The sequence below is a fragment of the Abramis brama genome (genome assembly GCF_963993115.1).
Source record: "Abramis brama genome assembly, chromosome: 9".
Taxonomy (NCBI): Eukaryota; Metazoa; Chordata; class Actinopteri; order Cypriniformes; family Leuciscidae; genus Abramis; species Abramis brama.
This window is the reverse complement of record NC_139971.1, coordinates 44,560,670-44,581,367: the sequence shown is the minus strand read 5'-3', so window position 1 is coordinate 44,581,367 and position 20,698 is coordinate 44,560,670. Positions and strand designations below refer to the sequence as shown.

Sequence of the window (20,698 nt, the reverse complement as noted above, 5' to 3'; positions counted from 1 at the left end):
GAAAATTTAAAAATCTTAATTTCAAGACCTGAAAGACAGTTTAACATTAAATTGTTGCAAATATTTTTTTCTCAAAAATCTGAATTCTTAAGAACATTCCTAAAAAAAAGTGCTTTAGGGAAAGCAGAGGATTGAGTGTTTTGTGGATTCTGGACGCGTTCTTCACAGACTCACAGCCAGACAGAGTTTACAACAGCCGGCTTTTTATTTTTTCTTAAAATTTAGAGACAAACGCCTTACAAATGTTTACAAAAAAAAAAAAAAAGAGAAATGAAGAGGCGGTCACTAACAGTAAAAGGGTGAGCGGCTGGCGAGATTGTTCAGATATGACAGTCGTGATGTTTCTAAAACAAAACAGAGGCGGCGACGACGAGCGGCTCAAGCGTTCCGGTCTAGGCGAACATCCACCTCTCGCCCGTTGATCTTGGTCCCGTTCATCACTCGACAGGCTTTCTCTGCGCTCTCCGGACAGTCGAAGCGCACCGTCCCGCAGCCTTTAGATTTACCGTTCTCCATCTTTATCTCAGCGTACATCACCTGACCTGAAGGAGACACAGCGCCCGTTACAGGTTTGGAGGAATTTAAACAAAATGCTGGATCAGAAATGACATTTTTATACATGCATACACACAAAATAACAATAATGATACAAATTAATTATATAATTTGTTACATTGATTTATTCTAATTTTATTATATACAAAAAATATATAATAATGATACAAATAAATAAATTATATACAATTATAAGTTTAATAAATTATATATTTATGGGAGTTATTTATTAATTTATTTACATTTTTATTATATGAAAGCACATACAAAAATTGTGAAAAATAATAATAATAATAATGAAAATACTACATGTATATATTTTTAATTTATCCATTTGTTATTCTTATCATCATTATGATTTTAGTATTTGTTGTTCTCATGCTCTCTCCTGTGTGAGCTGCTGTTTAACATCACTTTGTAACATTTCTGCTTTTACCCCCCAATCATTTTTGTTAAATACGTGTTATGCATATGTGTAAATATTTTAAGTGTTATTTTCTCTTAAACCTAATTATCATTCAATTTAAAACCAGAAAGAGAGGAGATTTGCATCACGTACCGCAGTGACTGAACTTCTCCTTGAGCTTCTGCCAGGTCAGATCATACGAGAGCTGCGGACACACACGATTCACATCAGACACACGTCAGTGACACACACACACACACACAGTCATCTTCATACGTACGTTTCTCACAAAGATCTGGCATCCGGCCTTAGACCCCGCCCCCCTGTCACTCATTCCACCCATGTGACCTCCGTACTGGCCGAAGCCACGCCCCATATCCATGTTTCCCGCCATTCGGTCAAAGCCAGAATTCATGCGGTCCATTCCCATATTAAGCATTCCTCCTCCTCCACCTGAAACACACACACACACGTTCACATGCAGTATTGGTTCTGATAAAACACAAAGAGCAAGTAATAAATGCAACTAATAATCGTACATGAGTATGACAGAAGACACTGTATCTGATCAGTCGTCATGGTAACACTTTACAGTAAGGTGAATGCATTAATATTACTTGATAAGCAATACATTTGTTACAGTATTTATTAATGTGTGTTAATGATAGATATTAGATAAAAAATACAACTATTCCCTGTTAGTCCATCTCACCTCAGGTCCATTAAATAATATTAGATTTTAATAATTTAAAATTACCTTACTGTAAAATCTACCTTACTGTAAAATGTCACCGACATCACTAACGATTGTCCAGTGAATAATGACTGTCCTGTTTCTCAGACGAGTCGTATGAATACTTTTATGATAGAAATGTGGTTTGTGTCAATCACAATTAACTATTACTATATGAATATCATTTAATGGCCCTCATTTATCAAAAGTGCGTACACCAAATTTCCAGCGTACACCCAAACCCACGGTGACTGAGATTTATCAATATGGGCGTTGGCGTACGGCTCGCTCTAATCCTACGCCCGCTCAGGAGGAGGTGTACATGTACGCATGTTCTGAGTTAGTGGGAAATGCGCAGAAAAACAATTCCTAACACCACAAACGCACTGACAAACTAAAAGATATGATATATTATGACCCACTGTAAAAAAACAGTATAGTAATTATAAACTTCAGTGTTTATTTTTGTGCAACATGGACTTCAGGGTTTAATTTGTGTGACTTTACCAAAGCATTTGATTTGTAGGCATATGCATTCCTTCAGTTGCGAGCCTGTGCGCTTTACCTGACGCCTTGAGCCTTGTTTATACTGTCGCCTGACTCCGCAGACTGCACACCTCCCCAAACGAACGAGGCGTTTATACTCGACGCGCTCGCCGTTGTACTATTCTTTGAAACGATGGTTAGGCCAGGGTTAGGCCAGGGTTAGGCCCGGGTTAGGCCCGGGTTAGGCCAGGGTTAGGCCAGGGTTAGGCCAGGGTTAGGCCAGGGTTAGGCCAGGGTTAGGCCAGGGTTAGGCCAGGGTTAGGCCAGGGTTAGGCCCGGCAGGTGCGCACGGACTGGGTTCAGTAATGAAAGGCTTTCAATGACCAAAAAATAATTCAGACTGACAAAATAATAAAAATGACATTCTTCTTCTTTTAAATAATAATAATAATAATAATACAAATAATAATAATAACGACATTCTTCTTCTAAATAACAATAAGCGTCATTAATAATAAAAATCATAATAATAATAATAATAATATTACAAATTGTCATGCAATTATTAATGTGAATGAATGGTACTCCACATCACATCACCATCACTATTGTACACCCCAATACATGTGACGTGATACGAAATGAAATGCTAATTGTTTCAAAACACGTGCTGTAAGATAATGCATTGTGATAGGTCATTTGCTCATCCACGTTCCTCTTCTTTGCCGTCTTCCGTGTGTCCATGGCGTAAAGTGAGGGCGTGGGGGAAGCGGAGGGGCGTTATTCTAATGACGATCGTTTTCAGCCGCTGCATTTATCAAGGGCAGGTATTGCGGACACCTGGATATCAAAGGTACGCACAGCTAATCAGGCGGTGAGAGGAGTGTAAGCATAATCGTACGCCAACATATACGCCCGTTTCTACGCAAGAATGATAAATGAGGGCCAGTGTGTGTGAGAGCGTGAGATGAGTGACCTAATCCAGAGCCAATGGGTCCAATCCCAGAATTCCCCATTCCTGCATATCCTCCAGCTGATGGGGAAGAGAACAGACGTCAGTCACCATCAGCTCAAGTGTGAACACACACACACACACACACACACACACACACACACACACACACACCTCCAAACGAGTCTCCGAACTGGACGCTCATTCCCAGGTCACTTCTGCCGAAGTCTCTGTCCATCCCCGACATTCCAGAACGGTACATTTCTGCACACAAACCCAGGCATGAGACCGAGAGCAAATATAGACAATCCACACGTGTGCATCCCATATCCCATGATGCAGTGCTTCACCGGACCACGAGCAGCTCACACACAAAGAGCCGAATTCACTCTGAAGCTTGAAGGTTTAACATCTGAACTGGTATCAGAAACTAGATTTTTTTTAAATATATATATATATATATGCTGTCAAATCGATTAATCACAAATGAATTGCATTTAAAATAATTATTTTGAAGTGTTAGTGCTTTATGTAACGTGTAGCGTAAGTGATGATTCCCGCTACTGTATACAGGCCACCATACAGACTGAGTCAGAGTCAGTTCTGGCTGCAGAGAGAGTCATAACTGTTGCTGATTTTAATATACAAGTGACAACAGATGTGAACTGTATCCCTCTACAATAAACACTTAAAGAGAGCAGCCAGAACAGTGGAGCGCAGCTGGAAGAAGACACAACTAGAGGGATGTGGCGTCTGGTGGAGAGAGCGCGTCACGGCACACACAGAGTCAGGATAAGAGCTGCTAGATCTGCTTATTGTGCATCTCAGGAGAAAACAAACACAACCCTAGGCATTTATTTAAAACGGTGAATAAATTAACGAGAAATAAAGCTTCAAACCCAGACGTTTCCAAGCAGTGATGACTTTATAAACTTCTTCACTTATAAGATTGATAATATCAGGGAGAATAACTATGCGAACGTCTACTACAGTATCCCATCAGGCAGTGCACTGTAGTCTCCCTGAGGAACAATTACATTCATTCGTTGCTATAGGAGAGGGACAATTGTCTAAACTTTTAATTGTCCAGTCTTTAAATGATCTAAATAAACAACATGTCTGTTAGACCCTATACCGACTGAACATTCTTGTATTAAAGTGTCACAATGTCAATTTTTCCCAGTATCGTGAAGCTCTAACTGAAAGACAGACGGTTGGACGGGTTGATGTTTTACCTCCCATTCGGCCCATGGATCCCATGTCTCTGGCACCGAATCCTCCCATGCAGTCCATGCCGGAAAACCCCCCGCTCATCCCTGCACGCACGCACGCACACACACACACACACGTGAGCGCCCTCACAGCTGATCCCTGAGACGATCTGCTTCAGATAAACGTGACGTCTCTCTCACCACTCATGCGGTTCATGCTGCTGCATCCCGGCCCGTCCATTCCTGCGGGATCAATCAGTCCTTCATTACCCATAATCCCATCATCTGCTGGATAATGCAGCTGATACGTTCAATATTCTTACTGGTGACCAATGAACATCACAATTCATGCTCTTCGTCCCATTCATTTCAGTGAATGAACTGAACATTTAATAAATCAGTCCATTTATAGAAACTAGTGCTGGGCAACAATAAATCATAGTTTGTGTTTACATAATATATGTGTGTGTGTTGTGTATAATTATTTTGTATGTATAAATACACACTTATGCATGTATATATTTTATTTATATATATACACACACACATACACATATTGCATATATTATAAATAAATATTTTATACATTAACACATTTTTCTTAAATATTTACATGCATGTGTGTGTATTTATATAAAATAATTTAACACAGTACACACACATATATTATGTAAACACAAACTATGCAATTAATAATTGCCCAGCACTAATAATAAACCAATTATTTCAATGATTCATTTGCAAATAAATGTTTATTATGCAAATAAATTTATTTTGCAAAATAAATAAAATTAAGCATGCTGTATAATATCTGCATAAATATTTAAGAAAACATGACCACAAACCTCCAGGTCCCATGGAGGCCACGCCCCCTCCACTGAGACGGTTGGCATTTATTGGCTGCCCGCCGGGACCCAAACCCATACCGATGCCGCCCAGACCTCCTGCAACACATCACACACACACATGAACATTTATAATCATACACTTTTATATATATATATATATATATATCAGAGTTTCCGCTAGAAAAAAATGGTGCCGGTCAAAGTGACCGGCAGAGGTTTCGTTTTCCGGACATTTTGATGATATGCCATTAGTCCAGTTGAGGAAACTGGAGGAAGGCTATGTAACTTAAAAAATGACATAATCAGGCCGAATGCAACATGTTTATTAGCCTAACTTTCAAATAGACGGAAAAAAACATTTTCTACTATGGTTTTGTAGTTTCTTCATTCTGATCTATTTGCGATCCATTCCATTCTAAACAAACAACGCAGTTTACATGCTTCGTCCTTGTTTCATTATTCATTAAGATAATAATTAATAAATGCGCGCATAATTATCAGTGAACTTGATAAATGTTGCAGATATGTTTTGCTATGCATGCACAAACAAATGCCTTTCAACTTATGTGTGCAAAATTCAGAATAAAATGAATGTGCAGCAATTTGTACAAATAGAGTGTCTAGGTCTACTATACGTGTTGTAGCCATTAAATAAGCTCACTTATTTTAATATTTGTTAAAATATTATAATGTTATTTTTTAATTTATGTTGATTATGAAAAGTGAACCGCACGAGTAAGATAGGATGCGCAATATCGAGAGACATGGAGCGGGTCAGACATGATTTTGACCACTTAATTAAGTTTGGTTTTGTAGAAAGACTTCTTTGAAGTGAATTTCATTTTGTATAAATTGTATCTTAATTTTAATAAAAAAAATTATCAACCAATTGCCTGGATTTAATAAATAAGAAGCAAATATATCAGACGATAGGCCTAATCATGACGGCGCCCGCGCGGTCACTTGCATTGCTCGTGAACTGGAGCGCATCTCATCCTAATTTAACGAAACTCAGCGTAGGCCTCACAGACATGAAATATATCTTAAGAAAGCTTGAAATGTCTTTTTAACAATTTAAAACGAAAAGAAATAGGCTACTCTCTGATTATGTAATCCATGATGTGCATTTCTCTCTAGGCGCGTTCACTACGGAGATGGCGATCGTCATCTTTACAGCTGTTGTTGCTGTTAATAAACTAAAAATAATAGGCCTATAATTTTATTAAACAATAAATTAAATGAAATTGTAATTGTATTAAAAAAGCAACAACAAAAAATCCTGTTTAAGTTTTTTTTATTTTTTTTTACCTATGCTAATTACGCATTAAATTCAGGTAGGCTACTGAGTCGCTGTCCTCAGTGCCCAGAAAAGCGCTGAAACGGAGATGAAGGGGAACCCATTTTTATTTATTTTTTGGCTTATTTTAACGGGCCCATCCAGTTTTCTGGAGGCCCACCTACAATCAAAATCCTGGCGCCGCTAGTGCTTCGCAGCGTCTGATATCAAGAAATAACAGACCGCATTCCACATTGGAATTCAACCAAGCCATGTAATAATGTTTAATAACTTTCAAACGGTAGAGCCTGTTCCTTTATAACATAGCCAAAGGTCGGTGTATTTTTGCTTTATACATTTTAGGCTTATTCTCAAATTCAGATTGTGTTGGGGGGGCGGGATTATAAGGCAATTTTAATCGGACAATTTGACCGGAGATATTTAATTTTGTCGGACATTTAATTTTTTTTCCGGCCAATGTCCAGTAATTACCGGACAACGGAAACCCTGATATATATATATATATATATATATATATATATATATATATATATATATATATATATATACACACACACAGGTAAAACACAGCCTGATCTCAAACAAGCACAGAAAGCTCTTACTGGGTAACTGTGGCGCTTTCTCAGCTGGCCGGAAGTCATCTGGAGGAAGGGATTTATCATCCTACAGTAAAACAAACACATGAATGGATGCTGAAGTGCTAATATGCTTTATAAACATAAGCTGTACAAGAACAAACACAATGTCTCACCATTTTCACATGCATCTGTCTGTCGAACAGCATCTGCCCGTTGAACATGGCTGTGAGTGGGAGTCAAGGAAGACACACACAACTAAAAATAACATTTACTACAGCTTCTGACAAAATGTTAATTGCTGTAGTCTAATTACAATTTTTAGCCTAATAAATTTAAATTAATTATTATATATTTTTCTTTTTAATGTGTGAGTGAATGTGTTTGACTCCCTCCTGAAGACTTAATTTGTTTCATTACTGGAAGAATCAGCATTTTTCAAACAAATCTCTTGAACAAATTACATTTTTTAACAGTCGCTTGTCGCCACCTACTGGATGTAATTGATACAATCATTACTTGAAGCGTCAAATTACTTTCAAAACGTGATTTAGTCTACAGTCATACATGTATGATTCAGTAATACATCCAAATTTTCTTTCTTAATGTTATTAAATCTCACGACCCCAAACTTTTGAACGGCAGTGTAAATAATCTTCTTTTGCATCCGCAGGTTTTGGTGAGGATACAGATGGCTTGAACGGCCTCCAGCGGCTGCTCGAAGGACACCGTCCCCATCCCTCGGCTCTTCCCGTCTTTATCTTCTTTCACGTCTGCCCTCCTCACCGTCCCGGCCATGCCGAACACCTCCTTCAGCTTCTTCCAGCCCACCTTAAAGTCCAGCTGCGGAGAACACACACACACACACACACACACACACACACACACATACACGAGTCAGGAGTTAAAGCGGAGCGTGCGCTTAAGATTACACACAGACTATGAATCAGTCAAATAACCGCAGTTAATAATAATAATTTCCTACTGCTGAAGTATCTTTATTTCACAGTTAAATACTAATAAACGTTAAAAATACTAATTTATAGAGGATATGCATGTGACGTCACCGTTGGCAGCAACACCGAGTGGCAGCAACACCGAGTGGCAGCAACACCGAGTGGCAGCAACACCGAGTGGCAGCAACACCGAGTGGCAGCAACACCGAGTGGCAGCAACACCGAGTGGCAGCAACACCGAGTGGCAGCAACACCGAGTGGCAGCAACACCGAGTGGCAGCAACACCGAGTGGCAGCAACACCGAGTGGCAGCAACACCGAGTGGCAGCAACACCGAGTGGCAGCAACACCGAGTGGCAGAAACACCGAGTGGCAGAAACACCGAGTGGCAGAAACACTGAGTGGCAGCGTTTGTTTTCAGCATTAATGCCACGAAAAACACACAAAGCACATCTAAAACAGAAAAAAGCTTTGAGATTTACTGTACAACTAGATTTGACAAGAAATCTGAGGTATATTTTTACAGACTGACGAAATGTTTTTCGTATTACATTTATGTATTTAATGTGTTAAACAATTTATGTATTTCCCCGGCGTGGAAATCAGGCTCATATAAACGTGAGGAAACACGATTCCTGCTGCATGTCAATATCCATGATCACTGGATCTCTGGTAAGCTGTAAGGAACACTATATGGAGTCCAAGCTTTAGTTTAAACTGATAATCGTTTGTTTTACTAATTTTTCCACAGTTTCTCCTATTAAATCCAGTCACACCGCAGCTCTTCTGCCACTCAGTCCGGCTGTGGGAGTGTGTTCCCGCGGGAAAGTGACGTCAGTGCATACTCTCTATATCAGTTTACATTCCCAACAATCATTTTGCAATTAATTGTAATAAACCAGTGAGATTTGTGCATGCAGAAGGAGTCTCAAACATGTGTTGTGCTCCAGAAGCTCCTCCGGTGTGCCTCAAGGCTCAGTCCTGGGCCCGCTTCTGTTCACTGTCTACACGTCACCACAGATGCTATGGGTGAAACTTCCACTGCTATGCTGCTAATAAAGTGACGTCAGTGCACACCCTCTACACTCGAACTGCAGTGACGACTCACGTTGGCCACGAACACAGTGTTTCCCAGGCGCCCGGCCTGCAGTGCGCTGATGATGTCAGGAGGGATGTTGGGGTTGTTGGCGATGGAAGGAGGAACGTTAATCCCGACGGGACCGTCCTGTCCTCGACCCGCTCCAAACATCCGGCCCGATCTCTGCAGAACACGCCGCGCATGATCCCCGTCAGGGTCCTGAAACAGACCCACACACTCGTCACACACTGTCTGCACAAACACACGCGGGATGAAGGGATCTGATCGTTTACCTCCTTAATGTTCAGCGGCCGTCCGTTCAGATCGTGTTTGCTCATGACTTCAATGGCTTTCTTCACAAACTCTTCATCTTTGAACTCAACCACACTGAAAGAGACAAGCAGCGGTAAGGACATGTGTGTGTGTGTGTGTGAGAGAGAGAGAGTGTGTGAGTGCATTTTATAAATGTTTGGGAAAACAAATTAAAATAATAATAATAATTCCTACTTGATGCTGCTGTCAGATACCTGAAGAAATTATTGAAGGCAACATTCCATTGCATATTTAATTCATTGAAATATTACTTAAGCATAATCTAAATATTTAAGTATTCACTTTAGTTAAAGTCCCCCTGTAGTCAATAACTGCATCCCTTAAAACTCATCTGATCACCAAAATGATTTTTTCCCTTGAAAATAATATCCTTCATGCCTTAAAATATCTTGAATGTAACTCGACACCCTTGCCTCATTTAGTATGCACGGTTCTATGAATATGCAAATGAGCCCCGCCTCCACTCACTCACTCAGCTCAGAGATCCACTGGTTGACGATCACACGTTGATCTGATTGGTTACAAGGTAGTTTGTGACGTCAGAAACACCAGCGATTTCAAAGCGTGTTTTTGAGACTGTCTTTGGTTCACTGCAGTTTTAAGGAGGAAATACTCAGCAATGGAGTCGACTTATGAATTTACACATGGTTTGTCTTAAAGCACATTAAAAACACCACATAGACAAACAATATTAAAAGCTGGATTTTCACCACAGGGGGACTTTAAATAAAGTACTGTAGTGCAAACAGTAGATGAACGCCAAGGTTATGGGTTTTAAATTTTTTTTTTTAAAAAGACACATAATTGCAATGAAACGCAAGTCGCTTCAGATAAAACATTTGAATAAATGAAAATGCTTACAGGGTTCGTACAGACACTGTAAAATGAAATTCCAGGACTTAAAGGGTCAGTTCACCCAAAAATGAAAATTCTGTCAGTAATTACTCACCCTCATGTTGTTCCAACCCCGTAAGACAGGGGTCGGCAAGTTTTTTCACGTAGTGTTTTAGCGCAGCGCGTCTGTGTTGTACGTCACATGTAGGCTCACTATTGGCCGATGCTGGTCATGTGTGTGATGCGTGTGATGTACAACACAGACGCGCTGCGCTAAAACACTACATGAAAAAACTCGAGGCCCAAAGAGAAGGAAATGAATAGTGGAATAAAGTCGTTATTTTTGGGGGGGTTTGCGCACAAAAAGTATTCTCGTCGCTTTATAAACTTAAGATTGAGCCACTGGAGTCACTTGGACTATATTAATGATGTCTTTAATGCATTTTCTGGGCCAGCAAGTTATAATGTCTTAGAAGCCTATGGAGGAGTGATCCAGCTCTCAGATTTAATCAAAAATATCTTAATTTGTGTTCCGAAGATGAACGAAGGTCTTACGGGGTTGGAACAACATGAGGGTGAGTAATTACTGACAGAATTTTCATTTTTGGGTGAACTAACCCTTTAAGGACTACAATCAGAGATCTCGCAAATTTAAAACAATATCTTTATTATCTTTCAAATTCTAAAAAAGGTAACCCGATAAATAAAAAATATACTAATGTACTACAAATAAAGTGCAGCACATGCAAAGTATGCAAAGATTGTGGAAACATTAACCATTGAAAGAATACTATGACAAAGATATTGCTTTCCTTATTCAAATACATTTTTTTCTCCCATGAATATATGATTGAGCTGATGAATGAAAGCCGTTTCATATACTTGGATATTTATATGAGCAATATCACACTCATAGTCCTGCGAAATGTCTTTATATCTTTATCAGACAGGCTGCAACATTAATTTTGAATGAAAATATTGCTTCATAACAATAATTTTCAATAATTCAAGCACTTTTGTAAGTACCTCTTCATGAATATGGCTGTTTTCAAGGGTTTTCCAGGACTTACATTTAAAAAAGTCAAATTCAAGCACTTGTACGAACCCTGTGTGTAGTTTTTGCTGAATGAATTCATATGTTGTGAGGCAGTTCTTACCCACAGCCCTGCAGACGCACGTCCCAAGAAGAAGAAGAGGAGGAGGAGGAGGAGGAGAAGAAAGAACATCATCAGAATCACGTCAACTCAAACAACTTCAACTCATTTATCATTAGTGCTTCAGAAAGATCAATTACAACATGCTCATGAAGTACGGGAGCATTTTAATCAGCTCGTTTACATTCAATTGGGACGTGGCTACAGTGAGATGGACAAATGAAAGCAAATAAACTCAGAAAGGGGCAAATGAAACTGGATCTTGTTGTTACGGGAGAGAGAGAGAGAACGGATCAAACGGACAGATGGATGAAGGGGTTTAAGGAAAGACACCTGACAGATAGATGACTCTCGTAGGTCAGTTGGCATGATCTTAAATCCAAATCAAAAAACACCTAAGCAATCATCAGATGTGAGACAGATGGACCCCAGCCAAACGGGTCAGCACCATCCAAAATAATCATCATAATAATCTTTACTGTAACATCAACACACCATCCATCCCAAAGGTCAAAGGAACAACAGTGTAATCGGCTCTACCGGAATGCGATTTTAACCTCGCAGATTCACCAACACTTACCCTTGACTTTCCTTCTCCATCCTTAAAGAGTTCCACGTATGTAACCTCACCAACTACATGAGACATACAAAGGGAAAATACCACAGAGAACAAGGCATTTAAATCACCAGTGGATCGCCCCGAGTGCAACGCTAACACATACACCTGAACCCTGCGGCCCGCTCCACGAGCGCCGCCTCAAACCGATGCATTTATTCCACTATATACAGGTGCAAAGTAGAGCAGCACGAGCAATCGCAACTCCATCGCACTTAAAGGAGGAGTTCACTTCAGAATGAGAGTTAGCCCATGATTTACTCACCCTGAACCCATCCTAGTGTACACGACATTCTTCTGTCAGACGAACACAATCAGAGTTTGTATATACAAAAAAAGTCCTGGCTCTTCCAATCTTTATAATGGCAGTGGATTGAAGCTCAAAAAAAGTGCATCATTTATATAGTGCATTATAAAAAAAAAAATAATAATAATTATATCAATAAATTTAACTTTAACATTATAAAAAGTGCATCTGTCCATCATAACATTGGTTATGGCCATTGGAAGGACATTTTTTCTTCAAACTCTAATTGAATTCGTCTGAAAGAAGAACGTCATATACACTAGGATGAGTTGAGGGCGAGTAAATCATGGGCTAACTTCCATTTTAAAGTGAATTACTCCTTTAAAACGATTTGGCTTATCACGATTTTGAAATCGCAAAGTCTGTGATTATTTGTAATGCGCAGCTTGTCAGTGACGTACGGCTCAGTAAACGCTGCTCACTCTGAAAGCACTGTGAGTTTGAGTCGCTTATAACGTGCATTTGAAAAAGCAACACGCGTCAAACATCTTTCCAGACATGAGAAGCATTTATGAACCTCTTGTCCAACAAAAGACAACATTAATATCACGCTTTTCCTCCAAACTCACTTCATGAGGACAGCTGAGCTCCTCCTTCTGGGAGATGATGAGCTTCTGACACAGAATAAGGCAGTCGTGTGTTTATTACTCGTGTTTAATCAAAGCGTTTCAGTCTTCTGTTTATTCAGAGACAGAGAGTGTGATGCTCATGAAAGACTGTGCTTTAAAAATGTGTTGTTTTTTTCCCTCTTAGGACAAATCTTACCATAAGGAACATTACTTACTTAATCTGCTTCTTCTGTTAGCTAAATTTAGTATTCAGAAACGTAAATTTAGAGGAAACCAGGGTTTGTTTTTAATTTTAAGATCAGAAATTCAACAACACCTAAACACAATATTGGGTTTAAAAAATAAGAAACTGCAAAGTGTGTTTCAATCTGTAAACATTTTCACATTTTTGTTTAACTTAAGTTTGTCACTGTTTCTTTATACATGTCTTTGTTTGTTTGTTTGTTTACTCATTGTACTTCTGTGGGGCATATTTGGCGTGTGTGTGAGAGATGCCCTCTGGTGTTCAGAGGGATATGTGGTGTGTGTGTGTGTGTGCGTGTGTTGCTGGTGTTCAGATTAGGGATACCATTTTTTCAGAACCGATCCGATCCCAAAAATTCTGAGTATCGGCCGATAGCGATCTGTACCGATACCAGCGCAGTTTTTTTTTTAATCAAGTAGAATTTCTATAACTCTGTGTTGAACTGATAATAAGAACTGAAAAAAAGAAAAACAACAACAAAAAATATATGATCATAATCTGACATAAATGCTATTATAAACCAGATTAGTGGATAATTCAGCAGTAAAATTTAGTCTAGAAAAATCACGAGTGCACAATAATTGTATAAAATCTGAACATTTTGTGAAAAAAAAAAGTTTAGTGGGGAACAAATTAGAGACAATAAGTGTAACACTAAATCTAGTAAAACTTTACACATTGCTCTTTGTATTGTTGTAAAATATATTCATGAAAAACAAGATAAAAATCAAAAATAGCAATTATTTTATATCCTACTATAAAATTTTGACATTTTTTAAATGTAGAGCACAGCTGTTTAATGAGGTAGCAACATGATAGATAGGACAGAACAAGAACGGCTATTGATAATCTTTCATTTCGTCACTGTATTATGATATGAAAGGCTCCGATACAGTGCGGCACAGAGCGCTTATGCGCATCCCGAGCGCAGAATGATGCGCTTGAAGCAAAACAAGTCACAGCGCGTCGAGTCCGCATTGAAAAGTTTAAAGCACAAAGAAAATACATATTTATGCGTAGTGTATTATACAGTATCTATCTATGCAATAGTCTATTCAGCATTTTCTTTTAACAGTTTTAAATTTCAGTTACTGTGCGCGTGAAGAACAAATAGTGCTCTGACTTTACTCCAGTGTTGTGATCTAACAGACACCCCGTAGAAAGTAACATGATTAAGGTACAGCAATAAAGTCCAGCAAGATAAAGTTGTTTTATGCGAAACTATAGACCTTTATCAACAGAGTTTCATCGTGTTAACTGTCGTAACCGAACGCAACGCGCTGTTTGAATGCTGAATGAAGAATGGAGAATGATTGACAGCCGCAGCTGAGGGAAACGTTTACGTGATCTTGAATTTAACGACTTAAATATTAATTTATATCTCACATTACACTATATAATGGATTCAGAACACTTATAATATTGCGTACGAAAACTTATGGTGCTTTATAATGTTTGTGTGCCTTTTGTGGGACTTAACAATAACATTGAATAGTTAAGCACAATATCGGATTTGGATCGGCCTTGTCTGACCGATACCCGATCCGCCAAGAATGGCAGTATCGGAGCCGATACCGAGTATCGGATCAGTGCATCCCTAAGTTCAGATGGAGGAGTATTTACTACCGATCACCGACAAACTGCGCATAAAATAATCGCAGCCTTTGCCAAATCGCGTGCGGTTTCATTGCGATTAATCGTGCAGCTCTAGTGCAAAGAAGTAGAAAAATCACAGGTTTGACCACCCACCTGTACAAATCCTTCAAAACATCAGTGAGATCAAGCTAGTGAGAGACTACAGCAGATACCAGAATAGCCTAGAGTCAAAACATATTCACACCGGCCAGAACAGCGTCCGGAGACGAAGAAAACACGCTCGTTCTACATGACAGATACGAGAGAGGGAGAGGACGGGACGGGGACGCTGCGCTGTCTGTGTGCGTTACCTTTCTCGCGCATTAGATCTTTAATAGCCTGCCACTTCATATCATAAGGGATATTGCTAATGAACACCCGGTTCCTGAGCGAGGCCTTCTTGTCTCCGCCAGCGTGACGCTCTTTATACGGGTGGTAGCGGTGAGACTTCCGGCCTCCGGAGCTTTTCTCCTTGGGCTCCGGCTTCTCCTCGGCGTCGCTGCAAACACACGGAGAAGACGACACTTCAACACACATCGGACAGCACAAAGCAGCTCAGCTACACAGGCTAAAGGCCTATTAATAAATAAATAAATAAAAAATACACACAAGTTAGATTGTTTCGTTATCGCTATTATTGTGCAATTCGGAACGATTTTTAAAATCTCTATCTTTTTCATTATAGTTATTGAGTGAACAGGCCGTTATTCCTAAAACTACACGCATCACATCAGCAAACACTCTAAAAACAAAATCATTGCAATAAATTTAGTGGAGAAACTACTACTTCTTCATAATTCATTTTTACTTTTTTAGATTTTGACCCAAAAGTGTCAGTATTTAACCTGTAATAGTTGTTTTCAAATGCAATTGCGTTTAAAAAAAATAAAAAAAATGACATTTGTTTTCATTTTCACCAATAGTTCTGTCAACATTTAGTGATAAAACCCCTGAAAAAATACATCATGTAAATTAATTTTCACTTTTTTAAATAAATAAATAAATCACTACAAGCAAAAACATTTTTAGACACATTTAGACGCCTCTTTCCTATTGTGACGTATATAATAAACCTAGCATTATATTACTTAAAATTGAATTTCAGCATTATATCGAGGCCCTAAAAGATGCAAGAAATAAAAAAGTAAAACAGGTGTATAGAATTTTTTAATCCTTTTCTTTTTGGATTTTTTATAAGATATCCAAATATATATTTTAATTATTTCTATTTTATATTTTTTTTCTTTCTATTGTTTCCTTTGATGCTATTATGAATGTAATGGATAACAGTTGCATACACCGTGATACTCTATACGTGTATATTGTTATTGTTCTGTTATGCAATGAATAAAATAAAAGAACAATGTGGGCGGGGCTTGATTTTGACCGCGAGGAATTGATTGGATGGTTGTGATTTGCTGCAATATTCCATAAAAACCCTAAGAATTGTCCATTTTGACTTCATGGTGACTTTAACAACAAACAATCGCTAATGGTGGGGCGGTTGCCATGGGTTACCGCTCTGATTGGCGCGCGCCACTAATGAAAGCAGCGCCACAAAACAAACCGATGACAGAAAAATACGCGCTGCGAGGAACAGAAAATTGGAGAAACTATCTAAAGATACACTCGTGACGAACCGCGACTGATCTGAAGATAGAAACAAACGCGATTCTTTATTTCTGTGTGAACGCGCACAGGCCGCGCAAACAACACGCACGTAATAGACGCAACACATGCAGTATTTGTGATTTAAAAAGCTCCAAATTACGTTTTAACGCCATTCGTGTTCTCCTGTGTCTGCTGGGGCTCCGGCTCTCCTTCGTCAGTCGGAGAATCGCCTGATTCTTCTTGCTTGTTGTCAGTGAGATCGAGCGCCAGCTCCGCGTCCGCCATCACTGCTGATCTCTCTCAAGCGCGCGTCCGCGCTCAGTTATCGCGAGAAGACGCGAGAGGAAAATGGCGTTTGAGATTTTGCTGGAGGCTGAAATGTTTTTTCCCGCTAAAATCTGTGAAGGCCCCTGGCTGGGATAAATGCATTTGTGTTCCTCATAGCTTTCAAAGTCAACACAGTATCAAACAAGATTCGCAGTTATAACTATTATCCTGAAAATAATAATCCTTTCAGGACTGTGTCTGAACCACCAAATCCAACAGGAGTAGGCTATTCATGCTCTGTTCCTGAAATATGTCTCTTGTCCTATTGCCATATTTTTATTGGAACAGACATATGGGTGAAATTAACTGGGCTAGAGTGTGGGCTTTGCCACAAAAAAATATTTTTGTATGATAAGATCAAAGAAGTGTCTTATCATTGCTATCCCACAAAATGTTTTCTTTACAAAGGTTTATTTCTGACGACTTTGATGTAAATTGCTCCTTCTGTGGTCTCCAAACTCAAGATGAATCTAATTTATTTTGGTATTGTGAGTATACTAAGAATTTTTGGAAAAACATTTAAAGTTTTTTTTTAGCCTATACATAATTCCTGAAATCTCATTGAAATATGAATATGTTAATCTGGGTTAGCCTATTTACATTGTGAAAGAGGACAGTCAGATGTTTTTTATTTACTCAAATCTCATTTTGTTTCTCGCCAAGTATTTTGTACACAAGTGTAAATATTGTAAGTGTAAGCCTTTCTTTAACCTTTTTCTGGAAGAGTTAAAGCAATATATGTATTTGATTTCTGACTCTTCCAGTAAGAAAGCTGTAAAGACTGTGAATCTTTTAAAAAGGTATATTATTGTCCTGCTCCCTGGCATGTAATATATTATTGTCAATCTGTGTTACTTTTGTTATGATATAATAAAAAAGAAGAAATAAAAAGTACTGTATCTGAAACTGTCTGAAACTTTCTAGCACTTCTCGTGTTTATTGCCTCTTGAAGATGAATGACTTGTATTCCTCGAATTCGCTTCATATAAAAGTGTCGAATAAATGTAAAAGGAGTGAGAGTCATGATATACTGTGCAGTAAACTAGTTTTATAATGCCAGTAGAGCGTATCACATAAAAAAAATGGATGGAAAAATCCCACAGGTCATCCTCGTTCGTATGACTCAATCATAAGATTTTTTCATGTTTAAAAACCCAATTGATATAAATGTGTAAAATATTATTTGGAAAATGTTTAGTTTATATTAAATTACATTATTACTGTTTTCTACTAACTGTAGTACTGTTCTGTTACATGTGTTTATTTATTTGTTATTTTAATTTAACTAGTGCAAAATGCCCGTGCAAAATCTGTTTTTAAGTGTGTTTTTAGTAATTGTTGGTTTGGTGTGTTTGAGTGCTCATTGTTACAATTACACAGCAAAAGTTCAGTGACATTTTTATTTGTGCATGGTAGAGAGCACACAGTGAACTCGAGAAAACGCTATGCTTGAGGAAACAGTTTGTGAATAGGCTACTACAAATGATGCCCGTGAAAGAGACTGTGAACGCATTGAATAGGATGTGTTTAGTTGGTGAATAGCATTTACACAGTAGCGATAACGTTAAGCGCACCAGAATGAAATATAATATTCAGAAGTAAACAGCATAGCTGACTTACAGATTAAGTTAACATCCACAAATGAATAAGCGCGTTGATTCAGGGAGCAGTGCAAAGTGCCCGTGCAAAATCAGTTTTTGTGAGCTGATCGCTGAACAAAAAAGTTCAGGAGATATTTCTTAGCGATGGCTGATTTCAACAGTTTCAATATGATAAAAAATAACTTTTATATTGATTCAATGGATTAATTGCATTTTGGGAAAAAAAGTGTCATGAATTTATTGCATTAAAAATAATCCATTTTTTATTAAATCTTTGAAAATCAAAATCTGGATTTGAATTTTTTATGATATTATAACCTAAAGATGCTATGTGAAAGTTTGAAACAGAAAATAGTGGTTTTCATCTTGCCACTTTCTTGGTAAAGAAAACACATTTTTACTCAAATTAATCAAAATGGATTTATCACGTTCTGGAACCAAACTATAATATTCAGAAGTAAACAGTGTAGCTGACTGAGAGTTTATTTTTAAACCACAACCTTCTTGGGGCTTCTTTGACCGATACAACCCTCTAATGTCAGAATGTTTATTTTTAAACCACAACCTTTTAAAAATGATATATTTAACAATATCTTTAGCATTTCTCATCCAAACAACGTCAAACTTGGCACTGCACTTACTCATGCCCGTGGCAAGACACCTGTCGAATTTGAAATCCATCGGACTAACGGTTCGAGAGATATGTGGTTAACAGACACACAGACAGACAGACAGACAGACAGACAGACGTTTCTGTAATTTATAGATAGATGTTGTATATATATATATATATATATTATTAAGATCTAAGATTTGTCTTATTTTTTTAAATAAATTTTAATATTTTTTATTTAGATAGTTTAATCATATTTTATATTTTTAAATGTGTATTATTAATTTTTTTAAACATGTTTTGTTTTAATAATTTTTTTATTTAATTAATAATATATTATTAAGATCAATTTTCCTTTAATCAAATGTTTTATTTATTTGAATAATTTGTATTTAGTTAGTTTAATCTTATTTTATATATATTTTAAAGTTTATTATTAATTCATATATTTTAATCAAATGTTTTATTTTAATCATTTTTAGTTAGTTAGTTTAATCTTATTTTGGTTATTTAATTATTGAGATCAATTTGCCATTTTATTTATTTGTTATTTAGTTTCATCATAGTTTATATTTATTTATATAAATACATTTTTACTATTAGCTAATTTTTATTAAAATATTTGTAAAATAGTTTAATCTTGTTTTATTATTTATATAATTTTGTCTTATTTATTTATCCTTTTAATCAAATGTTTTATTTATTGTAATTTTATATATTTTATTTATTTAAATCAAATTGTATTAATTATTATTTTTTAATAAAATGTTTGATTATAATCCTTTTTAAAAATGCATTTAGTTTAATTATTTCTATATTTTTTACATTAGTTTTTCTCTAGTTCACCACAGTTTGAAAACTCCTGCCCCATAGCAAACACCTTCAAACTCTCGAATGACTACCCACAACACCCTAGCAACGCCTTGGTAACCACCCACAACACACCCGAATCTCTCACATTTTCTTCAAATCTGAAAAGTCTTGTATTGCGGTATTGAATTGGGTTAAAGGCCGTCACTGTACCTTTAAAAGCAGGCTGAGCCGCATCAGTTCATCTAACGATGCTTTAAGAACAAGGTCTAATTGAGTTGACACACAGAAAGAGCCAGCTCTCATCTCGAGAAGAACAGCCTTCTGGGAATTCACAGAGCAAACCAAATAACCAGGAACAGGAGCATCAGCAGCTGAGACTAACAAGTGGTTTCTGATCTGAGAGAGAGTGTGTGTGTGTGTGTGTGTGTGTGAGCTCGGGAAGCGCAGGCAGGAGGACTGAGTCTCTCTCTCGAGCCGGAGGAGCTCACACACACACTTCTCTGCAGGGATGATGAGGGGAACCACCGACACACACTGACAGAATGAGGCCAAAATGAAGGTGAGATTGATTGATTTCTTCATCCTCCTCGTCTCTCTCTGAAACTGTTTTCCTCTGCATGATGACATGCGGTTCTCAGTCGAGCCGCTGAACGCAACAGGTCGTCCTCCTGCATGTGCTGCTCAGATTAAACATGTCGTCCGAGTCTCTGACTCTGCAAACGCGGACAGCTCTGCTCCTCAAGTGTGTGTTTTGCTGCATTCGGCTTCAGTTCTGCTGCAGTTCTGAGAGACGTTCATATCACCTGTGATGAGACTTATGCTGGTTACTAATAGAGCAAAGGAGTCACACACACCCTCTCACACACACACACACACACACACTCTCTCTCTGAGAGAACAAAGGGTATTAACATTTGAAGTCACTCTTGTGCACTATCGAGACA

At 37.9% G+C, this 20,698-nt stretch overlaps 1 protein-coding gene across 1 annotated transcript; it reads right to left on the bottom strand.

Moving 5' to 3' along the window:
* Positions 1 to 186: 186 nt before the first annotated feature.
* myef2 (myelin expression factor 2) lies at positions 187 to 18,207 on the bottom strand. Its single transcript, XM_084123812.1, has 17 exons — positions 16,561 to 18,207; positions 15,101 to 15,288; positions 11,999 to 12,051; positions 11,422 to 11,429; positions 9,391 to 9,484; positions 9,128 to 9,316; positions 7,753 to 7,906; positions 7,240 to 7,289; positions 7,091 to 7,151; positions 5,189 to 5,287; positions 4,545 to 4,586; positions 4,368 to 4,448; positions 3,307 to 3,396; positions 3,157 to 3,213; positions 1,242 to 1,414; positions 1,115 to 1,166; positions 187 to 542 (listed from the first exon to the last, which is right to left on the bottom strand). The coding sequence occupies exons 1-17, from the start codon at positions 16,683 to 16,685 to the stop codon at positions 379 to 381; spliced, it is 1,680 nt and encodes a 559-aa protein (XP_083979938.1). The 5' UTR covers positions 16,686 to 18,207; the 3' UTR covers positions 187 to 378.
* Positions 18,208 to 20,698: the final 2,491 nt, after the last annotated feature.